Source organism: Hydra vulgaris, chromosome 03, assembly GCF_038396675.1.
Source record: "Hydra vulgaris chromosome 03, alternate assembly HydraT2T_AEP".
NCBI classification, from domain to species: Eukaryota; Metazoa; Cnidaria; class Hydrozoa; order Anthoathecata; family Hydridae; genus Hydra; species Hydra vulgaris.
In genome coordinates, this window is record NC_088922.1 from 31,930,712 (window position 1) to 31,943,864 (window position 13,153).

The window sequence follows — 13,153 nt, forward strand, 5'->3', positions numbered from 1 at the left end:
GCATCAAAAATTTGCACAAAACGTAAGTTAAACTTTTTTTTTTTTTATAACGCAAGTTCAATTGCAGCAATTATTTTTTTAATAAACGATATATACAGTGACATAATTTTAATAACAAAATAATAAACTGATAAGCTTTTAATAAATAAAGTAAATAAGTTAATGTAATTTTTTTATTTGTTACTCTCAAATTTTTTAATAAAAAATCATTTGTAGTTGCAAAGCTACAACTAGAAGTTTAAGAAATTTTAAAAACTCAAAAATTTAACATGTTTTAATTCATTTATGCTAATGTCCAGAAAAGAAAAAAATGTGCTAATATCAAACATTTTTAAAAATGCAACATAAATTTAAATATCTAATGTTAAAAAAAAAGAAAAAAAGAAAATAAACATTCCCTTATAGTAATTATAAAAAAGCCAGTAAATTATTGTAATTTAAAAAAGTTAAAAAATAAAGAGAATTTTATGATCGCATTTTTTATTTAAAACAAGGCCTGTATATATATATATATATATATATATATATATATATATATATATATATATATATATATATATATATATATATATATATATATATATATATATATATATATATATATATATATATATATATATATATATATATATATATATATATATATATATATATATATATATATATATATATATATATATATATATATATATATATATATATATGTATATATATATGTGTATATATATATGTGTATATATATATATGTATATATATATATATATATTTATATATATATATATATATTTATATATATATATATATATATATATATTTATATATATATATATATATATTTATATATATATATATATATATATTTATATATATATATATATTTATATATATATATATATATATATCAGAGGGGCACCAATGCATCTGCATCAGCATTACCCTGCCAATGCATCAACCATTTAGCCAATGCATTGACATTGGTTTATTACCATCAGCAGATGCAAATTGTTTTAAGAACATCATTTTTTTATATTGTATGAAAAAATACAAATACTCCATAATGAAAATGCATGTATAAGCCTAATTTATTTTATAGGCATATTTGCAACCACTAAATCTTTCGAAATATTTTTGAACAGTTTTTTATCAAGGGCTCCTTACTTTTTTAATGTCTTTTTATTATTTAGAAATAAAATTATATGACTTCTGTAACAAACCGTATTAAAAGAGAAGTTTAGGGAACCATCTGATGTTCAAGGGTCTTGAGAGACCCCTAAAAAAAATATTTTTTCTAAAATTTTTCTCCAGTATTATTTTACTATATAGAACACATTTAAAGGGTGAGAGCAGACATTTTTTTAAAATATTTTTTTAAAATATTTTTTTAATATATATATATATATATATATATATATATATATATATATATATATATATATATATATATATATATATATATATATATATATATTTATCAGAGATAAAACAATCAAGGTCGATGTGTTTCGAAGTCAAAGCTTCAACATCGCTAAAAGTCGTGTGTAAACGTGTTTCATAATCCTAAAAAGTTGTTTAAAATTTAATTTGACGGTTTTCAAAATCGTATTAGTTCAAATAAAGTACATTTTCTTGGTTTTCAAAATCGTAAAAAGTTGTGTAAATTCGAAAATGGCATGTTTTAAGATTGTTTAAAATTTCTAAAGGCTTTCAAACTTGTATGTGGCTGTACTAGTACTATGATGCTCTTCCCTTCTATTCTTCTAGACTCCTACTCTATCTCTTAGATTTGGATCACAATCGATGAGAAGCTACCTATGTTCAGATTCAAAGACACCGATATAAAGTAAAGTGAAGTGATAACTGGTTTGGTATATGCTAGCAATCTCTGTCCTTCTAAGTTCTAATTTCTTAATAATAAAAATTTGAAGTATACATTACAGTAACATTACAGAAATAAAGAATATACAAAAGATATGCTAAAACCCTTGCATTTATTTAATAATCATTCTAGATTTCAAAAATCCAATTCTTATCGATTATCTAATCTAAAATAATCCTAGCATGATACCCTAGTAAAGAATATTTAGTTGTCTGCTTCCAATCATTCATTCTCACTTTTTTGTGCTAGTTCCTGGCCTTGGGAGCCCAAATGATGTCTGTCTTGCCTTTTCAGTTCAACAATAGCAACAACAACAACGACACTAACAACAACAACAAGATACTTATTTTCCTCAAAATTTACAATATAATTACAATAATATATTATTGATAATAACAATAATAATAATAATAGCAATAATAATAACAATAACAACAATAACAATAATAATAATAATAATAATGATAATAATAATAATAATAATAATAATAATAATAATAACAACAATAATAATAATAATAAGAAGAAGAAGAAGAAGAATATCTATAATATTATAAATAACAAAATCAAAATATAATTATAATACTGGAGATTTCATTTTTAATGAGGCGATATCATCATCATCATCATCCTAGTCTGAGTCATCATCATCATAATTTTGATCTCTGTCTAAGACAGGTCTAGCTGCCATTTGCTCTTCCATCAAGCAGTATTTCCAAACAGGTACAAACGAGTTTAACAAATTGAAGTTTTCATTAATGAAGACCAACTTCTCAGTGGTTTTTGGAGACAACCTGCATCTCTTTTCGTGGACCACCTGTCCAACTTCTCTAAAGGCCCGCTCACTTGAGGCACTTGAGGCTGGCAGGCAATAATACTCCCGTGCTAGTCCTGTCAAGATGAGCATCTCTCTGGGATGTGTCCTCCACCAGTTAAGGACATCAACCTTCGAATCTATCACAGTTATTTCTCTGAATTTTGCCCACTCAACAGTAATCGGAGGACCCTCAGCTGTAGCATTTGTCTGCCTGAATTGACTGGACACAGTCTAAAAGGAATGAAAGGAAGTTAAACGTTTAGTAAACTTCGTATAACTTCTCTTACTTTAATCTGAAGTTGTTTAGATTCAAATAATTTTTAAAAAGTTTGTTTAACTTTGAACGGCCCCTCCCTCTCCCCCAATGACATCATACCTCAAACTAAAATTTTTATAACTTTGTTTGCTTGATTGCATTAAGATTAATTGAAGTATATTTAACTAGTTTTAAAGAAATTTATTTTATATTATACTTAAAAGCTATTAACTTTGCTGCTGCCTTCCAGAATTCAGTCTCATCATCATTTTCAAGAAACTCATGGGTGATTTCATCTGAGACATTGGTTGTACCAATGTCTCAGATTTTTGAAATCCAGTCTGTTGTTGTAGGATGACTGGCTTTCAACTTGTCAAAAATCTCATCCGTAATACCATAAGCATGCAGTTGTTGGCCTTTCAAGAAGGGGTGTAGTAGGCAGCCTACAGCATGCATCGATAGCAGCCATGATATCAGGCTGTTTGTTGACAGTCCTTTCCAAGGCCACGTTAAGCTTGTGGTCAATGCACATGATTGAACCACTTTTAAGATCAGCAATAGTCACTGACTTAGTCAGTGCAGCTTTCATATTTGAAGCTTGATCACACACAACAACCCGCTTCTTGACCATTTTGAGTGACTCAAAACTTTTAACCAAGCTGTCCAACTGAGTAGCAATGTTCTGACCAGTGCGCTTTCCTGGGAATGGAACAGCTCCAACTGTTACCTTTTGTAGAACAAACTCCTTGGTGATGTAATAAAGAGTCACCACCATGAATGGATCATTGTTGTGTGAGATCCAGATGTCAGTGCTGATTGCAACTTGGTCGCAATGAGGAGGCTCCTTGTCAAACATGCTCTTCATGGCCATCTGCAGATTCCTATAGGGGAGAGGTAACTTGAAGCGAGCCATGCAGGCACCACTTTGAATCTTAAACCTCGAGTCAAGTGGGCAAGCAGTCTTGAACGGGAATGGGATAGTCACACATGGAGAAAGGCTGATTGTCAGTTGCAAGGTAAATCATGAGCTTCATGTCACCACGAAGTTGAATGGTGCTCTGTGTTGGATAACACAGATTCTTCTTGGCTTTTAGAACCCTTTTTCTTTTCCTGTGACCTAAAAAAAATCGTATACATTTGTTCACATTGAATTAACTTCGGATACCGTTGTTTTCATCAATAAAAAATCATATAAAGTTGACATGAAGTTGTATAACTTCGCTACATCGCATCATAACATCAATTATTTAACAAACTTACTAACTGTTTTTAATTTATCTTCTGCCTCTTCAACTTTGTCCTCCTTGGCAGCTTCTGCCGCATCTTGTATCTTTTGATTCTGCCACATTTCGATGTACTCATCCTTATGTTTGGATCGCAGTTGACCACTCAGGGTCAATGTTGACCCAGAATTCATTTTTAGGTCTTTCTTGCAGATATTGCACACACCATAAGTCTTATCTCCCCTGTATTCCTTCAGGAAAAACTTCCAAACCAGTGAGCGATGAGTCTTTGGCATATTTATTTGATGTTTTACAATGTTTAAATTGTGTTAAATAACATAAACAAAGTTATAAGGTTTTCAAATTCGTTAAATATAATGTAAACAAATTTATACGATTTTCATAACCGTAAAATTTTGATTTACAACTTTTTGCAGCTTCAATCGTTTTAATTAAGTTTTAACAACTTTTAAAGGTTTTCAAAGTCGTTTAAAACTAAAGTTACGACTTTTTACAGCTTTCAACATCGTTTTAATAAAGTTTTAATGACTTTTAAAGGTTTTCAAAGTCGATTAAAATTTAAATCTACAACTTTTTACGACTTTCATAATCATTTAACTAACTATTTTTAGAATTTTAACGGATTTTAACATCGTTTAATTTAAGAAACTTCGACTAAATGAAGGATTTCAAAGTCGAACAAAAAATATATATTTTTTTTAAAACAGTAACTATATTTTTTTATATTTAAAATATATATATATATATATATATATATATATATATATATATATATATATATATATCAGACTTGGACAGGAATGGCATGCGATCGAACGCTATTGCTGACCATACAAATAATTTTTTTTTTGATAACTTGACCACGACTGTTTAGATGTTTTGATGATTTAAACATTTCAGAAATGCGCTAAAAAAAGAAACGCTATGCTAAACAGTTTAGCTTAGCATTTTTAAGTCATTTTTTTTTTGTTTGAGAAGTCTGAGAACTATAAAAAAAATTTAAAAAACTGAAAAAGAAAACAATTCCTCACAAAAAAGAAAATATATAAACTTTAAAATAAAACTCAAAAAAATCTCTTGGCAAAATTTACTTTTTTTACGTTTTTAATTGCGGTTGAAATAAATTACTTTAAAACTTATCTTTTGAAATGTTTTATTAAAGTTACGAAAAATACTTTTACAAATTACTTCTAACGATTGTTTAGTAAATAAAAACTTTTTATTTAAATTGTTGTTTATTTAAAAAGTGAAATTAAATTATTGAAATGAAATAAATATATTTTTAAATTGTGTCAACGTTTTTTTTTTTAAAGTCATGAAAAGAAAAAAATTTTTACAATAATGTAATCTTTTTAAGATAGTAATTTTTAATCATTTCATTAGTAAGTCAAGTTTAAAAAAAAAAGCTTTTAAACAATTCTTTGTATAAATAGAAACAAAAAAAGTAAAGCAATTAAATCATTCTATTGCAACGGGAAGATTTTAATTAAACAATTCATAATTTAAAGTATTTAAAAAAAATAGTCTTATGAAAGATTTTTCAAAAGACATGGAAAAACAGCTTCAAATGTTTAAATTTATCGTAAAAAATGCATGCCTACTAAAAATAATTTACATATTTAACTTACACAATATGTGTTTATTAAATTATCATTATAATTAGTTTTTTCTTTTATGTAAAGTCTTCACGTAAGACAAAAACATTAGAAAAAATCAACAGTTAATTGTTATTCATAACTTAATGATTTTTTTATTGCATTTAAATTGGTAAAACATTAAAATAGCCAATTTGTAAAGAAAAAAAATTATTATATATATATATATATATATATATATATATATATATATATATATATATATATATATATATATATATATATATATATATATATCCTTAAACTTCAAATTCCTACTTTTCAAGTTCAAATATAATTTGTGTTACTCTTCAATTTTAAAAACATACTTAAGCTGAGAAAGTCGATAGTAAGAAGGCTTGACAATAGAATATCTTGCAGTAAAGAATATTAGCATTTCTTTAGATATTTTATATAGAATTTCATAGTAAAACATTTGTGGCATCATATTATTCAAATCATATACTACACCACGTATATAAAAGTTCCACATTTGTACAGGAAATGAGCATCTCTCATCCTAAAATAAAAAATCTTACATTAGTAAAAGCAAAAATATCAAAAGTTTAAATGTGTGGGGTTTAAAACCTAACAAAACTTTTTCAAGAAAAAATTCTACAAAAATTTATTTACAAAAATTTTAATTAAATATCACATTTTTTTCTATATTTTCTTTTCTTAAGTTTTATTTAAAAAAATATTCTCCTCATACTTGGAGTACTGATTTATTTTTTTGACTTTTTTGTTTAATAGCTTATTTATTGCAATTTATTATTATTGCACATTTATTGCAATACCTCCTTATTTTACTTCTTACAGAATACAGAGATCAAACACCACAACATCCTTAGTAGTACCAAACTCATCTTGTTTCAGAGTTAATAAGTTGAAAGACAGACAATCCATGACAATAGTAGCCACCTCGGCCTAGGGGAGGTAAATGTAAAAAAATATATAAATGCTTGCTAACCTCTGCAAGTTCCCTGCTTCTTACCAATAACTTTGTTTAACTTTAAGATTGACAGAGGTTGGGGTTCTGGGGATATTTTGTTATTGACTATGGCTGAGGCCTTAATCATTTGATAACTTGGACACAATTCAATTAACCAATAAATTGTAAATATACACAATATGATATAAATATGTGTGTCTGCTTTAGAATTTTCTATAGGAAATAACTGTCTCTTTTATATATAATAGATAGTGACAAAGTGATAGCAACCATTACAAACTTTATTTAACTTTTTTTACTCACCCATTACCCTATCAAGCTTATTCCTCACTCCTATCAAATATCTCAATTTTTTTTTCAATCATACTTAGATTTAATCCAATATAACAAACTTTCTTCCTTTATATAAATTAAACAACTTTCTTTTAAATGAATAAACATTTCTGCTCTTTTATAAAAAAATAATTCAGCTATATTCAAAATTTTTATTTTTATTTTTAATTTATTTTTTATGTAACCAAGGCTGAGAGGGCCACTACAGTCAAGGAGGCTACTTTATCGTGATAACAATCCTCTCCAACTCTTTAAATTCGAAGTCCAAACCTTAAAAAAAAAGCCTGCTGCAGTGGAAATACAAATTGAGCACAGTACAACCAGGGTTGTGGTGGGGATCAAACTCGGAACTTCTTGTTTATGAAACAAGCACACTACCACCCACAAATTAAGTAATTAATGTGAAACCAAAAAAAAGTTACTTCACAAAACTTCCGTTCTTCATTCCAGTTGTTTGAATGAACATCATAAACAAGTGCTGATCTTAAAGTGAACAAGTGGTATGTACTTATCAAACTGATTAGTTCAGTCTTTAAGTTTTTAAACTTTTGAATCAGCAAATAGTAAACACCATGTCTAAATAAAAATAAAGAGAACTAAAACTAAATTAAAACTAAAAATAAATATAAAAATTTTTGTATTCTTGAAGTTAAAAAAAAAAGTCTGAACTTTTGAATTTATCAATAATAAATGTCAATTAAAAATAACTGTGAAAAATTTTTAAAACTTTTCAATACTTTTGTAAGTGGTGAAATTATCATTTAATTTTTCCTCATTTAATAAAATTATAAATTTTGAAAACAATAATATAACTTATATTTACAAATTATTTCCATAATTTATATATGAACCATAAACTTACCTTTTTTTAAACTCATTTTCTTCCCATTGTGTTAGTATACTTTCCAACAGAACACTGTCACATAAAATCATATTGAGAATATCAATGTTCTTTTTTTCTGATGTGTTGAAACTATCATAAACCTATAGAAAATTATTCAAAATAAAAAAATATAAAAAATAAATTGAAAAAATAAATAAATAAAAATATCTTCAACCTGCTTAAGATGATTATAATATTGATCAAAGATATCACTGATTGTTGTGTGAATGGTTTCTGATATATCTTTTATTTTTGTGAACACTAACATTTCAAATATCAAAGTGAGAAATTGGCTGCATTTCTAAATATTGAATTTTTAATTTTGCTTCTCTCAAGTTTTCTTTATATAATTTTAAACAAAAAATGACTTACAAAGCTAACTTTTTTTGGATAAGCTGGATTTATTAGTAATAATTCATCAGAAATATAAACCATTTTCAAAAAATCTGAATCTTGAAAAATTGCATTTGGCAAACATTTTAGATAAGATACAACAGAAGCATTCAAAGCAGGGTAGAACTCATTTAATTCTTTTTCCCATTGCAAATGCTCTCCAATATCTTCATATACCTCAAAAAGAAATTCGTTATTTTGCACTTTTTCATCATTTAAATGAACAACTATTGTTTTGATTTGTTCATGCCACTTTTGTAGAATTGTGATAGCTTTTGCAAACAATTTTAAATCTTTTATTGTAAAAGTATGAACTTTGTAGTCATTCGTATAATGATCATTAGAATAAAACACAGTAAACTCTCTTAATTTAGAGCATATATCTTTTGAATATACTGTTAACAGTCTGTTCATTGAAGAAATATCCAACTCATCTATAAAAACAGATTGAATTAACTTTGAATCTTCATTTAACATAATATGATGATGTTCCATAGCTCTTTCTAGGTTAGATAATGCTTTAACTGAATTATCATTGTTATCAAACTGATTTAATAAAAGTTGGTTCTCTCGCACTTTGCAATATAATGACATGGTTTCATTAAAAGAAAGCAAAACATTCAATAACTGAAAGAGATAGAATCGTCTTTTATTTAAAAAATCTACAAATTCAAATTGTGAGGAATTCATATATATATTGGTCATAGGTAATGAAGCTAGCATGTTAGTAAGCCCATTTCGCATTTTTATAAGTAACTTTGACCATAATAAACTCTGATCTGTTAACAAATCATTTTCAAGAGAATTTATAGATAGATAATTTAGATTTGTTATAAGGGATGAAGATGGTAAAACAATACAATTATGATAGCAAAAATCAACAAGAATTTTTACAATATGATCTTCAAAACCAACATTACGTTCAGCAGCTTGTATCTGAAAAATCAATAAAATCATTAAACTCATTTATGTATGTATGTATGTATGTATGTATGTATGTTGCATTTATTAGATAATTTAATAAATAATGATTTCAAGTCGCTGGCTTAACATGAATTGACACAAAATTAAACAACTCATGCAATAAAACATTTTTTTCACCTTGATTAAATTTTTCGAGCAACTTTCTGCAGTTATCACTCCTCTTGGAACCTTTCCATTATTAAAATCTCTTTTGCATTTTTGTAAACATAAAAAACATATGGTTTTGCAAGAATTCTCATGATTTTTGCTTTTGTTAGACATTTTAAAATGTTTTAATTTATTGAGAAAAGCCTTATTTTTAATTAGTTACAATAAATATTGCCTAATTTTTGACTAGTTAAGAATCACTTTTTTAATTCTTAAAATATTTAATTTCTTCTATTTTTTAATTCCTTGTTACTCATTTATCAACCCAACTAAATAACTACTTCCAAAATTGAAACTATCTACAGACCAACAACTGCATAAGCTTTGGTTTGTAAAACTTATTTTAGTACTTCCCTTTTTGGTAAAATTGTTTAGAAAAATGTTTAAGGAAAAAAATTCTCATTTGAAACTTGCTAATTTTATGTGTTATTTAGCTAAACCTTAAATACTGAATTTCTCCATTTGAAAAAAATTTTAAATATTGATATTTTGCCAAGTTAATCTACCTAATGTATTATTCCTCCGAAGAGTTTCTTTGAAACCACCGTAAGCATTATGTGTAATTTTTACAGACCAAGATATATATATATATTATATATATATATATATATATATATATATATATATATATATATATATATATATATATATATATATATATATATATATATATAAAGAGAAATTTAAAGCTGGTATTTACTTCTACTAAAATTCAACAGTTTTTTTTTCATAAAAATATATTATTCCCAGAAAATTAAAATCTAACATTGTTTATAAATTTAATTGTGCAAACTGTAATGTTTGTTACATAGGGCAAACTGTCAGACACATTTCTCAACGTATTGATGAACATTTAAGGAAAGATAAAAAATAACATATATTCCAACATAATAAATCCAACATTGATTGTTTTAATAAAGCAACTGCAGAATGTTTTACCATTCTAGATTCTGCCAATAGGGAAACTGAACTAGAAATTAAAAAAAAGTCTTTACATAAAATGGCAGAACCATTAGTTAAACGAACAAGTTAGGCACAGAGGTATTGAATTGTTCTTACCAAACTTATATTAACATCCTGTCTGTTATTGTACAATACCTTTTTTGTAATGAATGTTAACTTTAAATTTGATTGTATTTTTATTATTTCCTTTGTATTATACTTTTTATTTTAATTATGTATTATAAATAGTTTTTTTAACAGCAATTTTTAATGGATTTTAATTAATTTGTAACAAATATATTGAAAACTTTTAAATTGGTCATTTTAAATTGATGATGAACTTTGTAAGTTTGAAAAATGTATATATATATATATATATATATATATATATATATATATATATATATATATATATATATATATATATATATATATATATATATATAAACATATATAAACATATATATACATATATATACATATATATATATATATATATATATATATATATATATATATATATATATATATATATATATATATATATATATATATATATATATATATATATATATATATATGTATATATGCAATAATTACAATAGTGTATAATAAAAACATTTTTTTTTCTGATTTATTAAACACAGTCTACATTACTTAAAAATATATTAATGACTTTACTATGTTGTTCAGAAAACATTGCACAGCTAATGGATCAAATTCACAATGATTATTATAACTAGACGATTCAAGGTTCTTATGCTCAATTTCAAGTTCTGCCTCAATTTTTTCCATCCTATAATTAAAATTAAAAGAATTATTTAAAAACCAATTTTCATAACATTAAAAAGTAAAAATATAAATTTGCTGAAGATTTTTGATATAATTATGATATGATATAATATAATATGCAGTACTGAGGTCCTATGATATATGCAGTACTGAGGTCCTTTGATATGATATGCAGTACTGAGGTACTATGATATATACAGTACTGAGATCCTTTGATATGATAAGCAGTACTGAGGTCCTATCTATGATTTAGTCAAGTTCTATATCAATTTAAAAATATTTATAGAAAGAAAAACTTAATATAAAAACTTTATTACTAAATTGATTTAATCCATTCTTTACAAATAACTGTGGCATTCAAAGTAAATATTCATCTGTTGAATCTTAATTTCTGCAAACTTCATCAATTCTCTGTTTGTATAATTAATTTAATTAGCTGTTTTAGATATTAGTGCTGACTCTATTAACTTTTAATTTATCACATAGATTCCAATAATCACATGCTCGGCCTTGGCATAGATTTACATATCAATTGACCAATATATTTCCCACGAATTAATGAATATATTTGTCATGAATACAGGTTTGATTTTACTGTCTATTTTGCTATGAGTTTTCATTTAGCACTTTGTTAATCAACCACTTTTCTTTTTGTTTCAAATCACATCTAAATCACTCTGGCTTCAGCTGCCAAGTTATTTCTCACTGAAACTCTTCTTCAGCTTGACAACATTTCTGTCACAGCCTTACAAAAGTTTCTCCAAAACTTTTTTCAATACTCTCTAAATTATTTAATAAGTGTTTTACTGAAACCAGATGGAAATTAGAATATGTGGTTTCACTTTTAAAAAAAATTTGGAGATTGATCTCACCTTTTGTAACTATTTCCTATTGATTCTTCTTACCATTTAGCAAACTCTTGATTTTTGTATTAACAAACTTCAAATACCTCATCTTGATTCAAACAACTCTCAAACGATCAACACTATTATTCTAATGCTGAAATGTTAACTATTATAACAGAAGGCTTCATTATTCATAACTCATTGTTAAAATTCCCCATGATGGACAACACTTTTCTTTATTTCCATTAACTTTTGAGACACCACAAATTTTTGTCTATCCTTGTTCTTGTGTTGTTTCTTGTCTATAATATAAACTATATTAATGATCATCTTAATAACCTCTAAAGTGGTTCTATTTTCCACCTTTGTGCTATTACTTTTTGATCGCTTAAAATACATGATTTAAATGATTTTAAAATTTAAAAATTTACGAGAAGAAAAAATCAAATAAAGCCAAATAATAACTTACTTATTAGAAACTAAATTTAACTTTCCATCTACAACATCAAGTAATTTCTCTAAATCTTTACCACAAAAATTTTGTCCCACTTCAACTTTTTCAAGGAAGTTATCTATAAACTCACTAACTTCAGTATCCATTTATTAACTGTAGGTAATCACAAAAAGCCTGATATTTTAATTATAAGCAAATTTGTTTATATAAGAGTGAATCTGACTTCTTCATTATTAAAAAAAAATTTCTCTCTGATGTAAATAGAAAGTGCGGCCGGAAAAAAAATGCAAATAATATCGGAACCACCGGTTTCTTAATATAAATATATTTTATAGCTGAAAATAGTAAAAAAGAAATATAAATAAATAATATAACATTTTCATAAATAAAAAGCGTTAATGTACTTATTTTTTCGTAGCTATAAAGGTAAAATATTTGATGAGTCCCGAAATCTCAAGCATTCAAAAAATCTGCTTTTTACGTTAATTTTATAAATACTTCTAATTCAAGATGTGATAAGACCATAAGGACTTCTTGGAGCACCTGGGAGCTTAGGAGGCGTTGCGAATAAATTATTAGTGATATAGTATTTTATTTAAGT

At 25.6% G+C, this 13,153-nt stretch overlaps 1 protein-coding gene across 2 annotated transcripts in view; it reads right to left on the reverse strand.

Annotated features, from left to right (window-relative positions):
- Positions 1–12,850, reverse strand: part of LOC136078090 (uncharacterized protein KIAA0825 homolog) — a 114,251-nt gene extending 101,401 nt beyond the window's left edge. For both annotated transcript variants that reach the window (XM_065792927.1, XM_065792928.1), the window contains exons 1-7: positions 12,568–12,850; positions 11,143–11,257; positions 8,368–9,324; positions 8,171–8,296; positions 7,975–8,096; positions 7,535–7,688; positions 6,157–6,347 (exon numbers count right to left, since the gene is read on the reverse strand). In XM_065792927.1, the coding sequence (XP_065648999.1) occupies positions 6,157–6,347; positions 7,535–7,688; positions 7,975–8,096; positions 8,171–8,296; positions 8,368–9,324; positions 11,143–11,257; positions 12,568–12,698 (1,796 nt within the window). In that variant the 5' untranslated portion in view covers positions 12,699–12,850. The remainder of the gene's footprint in view (positions 1–6,156; positions 6,348–7,534; positions 7,689–7,974; positions 8,097–8,170; positions 8,297–8,367; positions 9,325–11,142; positions 11,258–12,567) is intronic.
- Between the last annotated feature and the right edge of the window lie 303 nt (positions 12,851–13,153).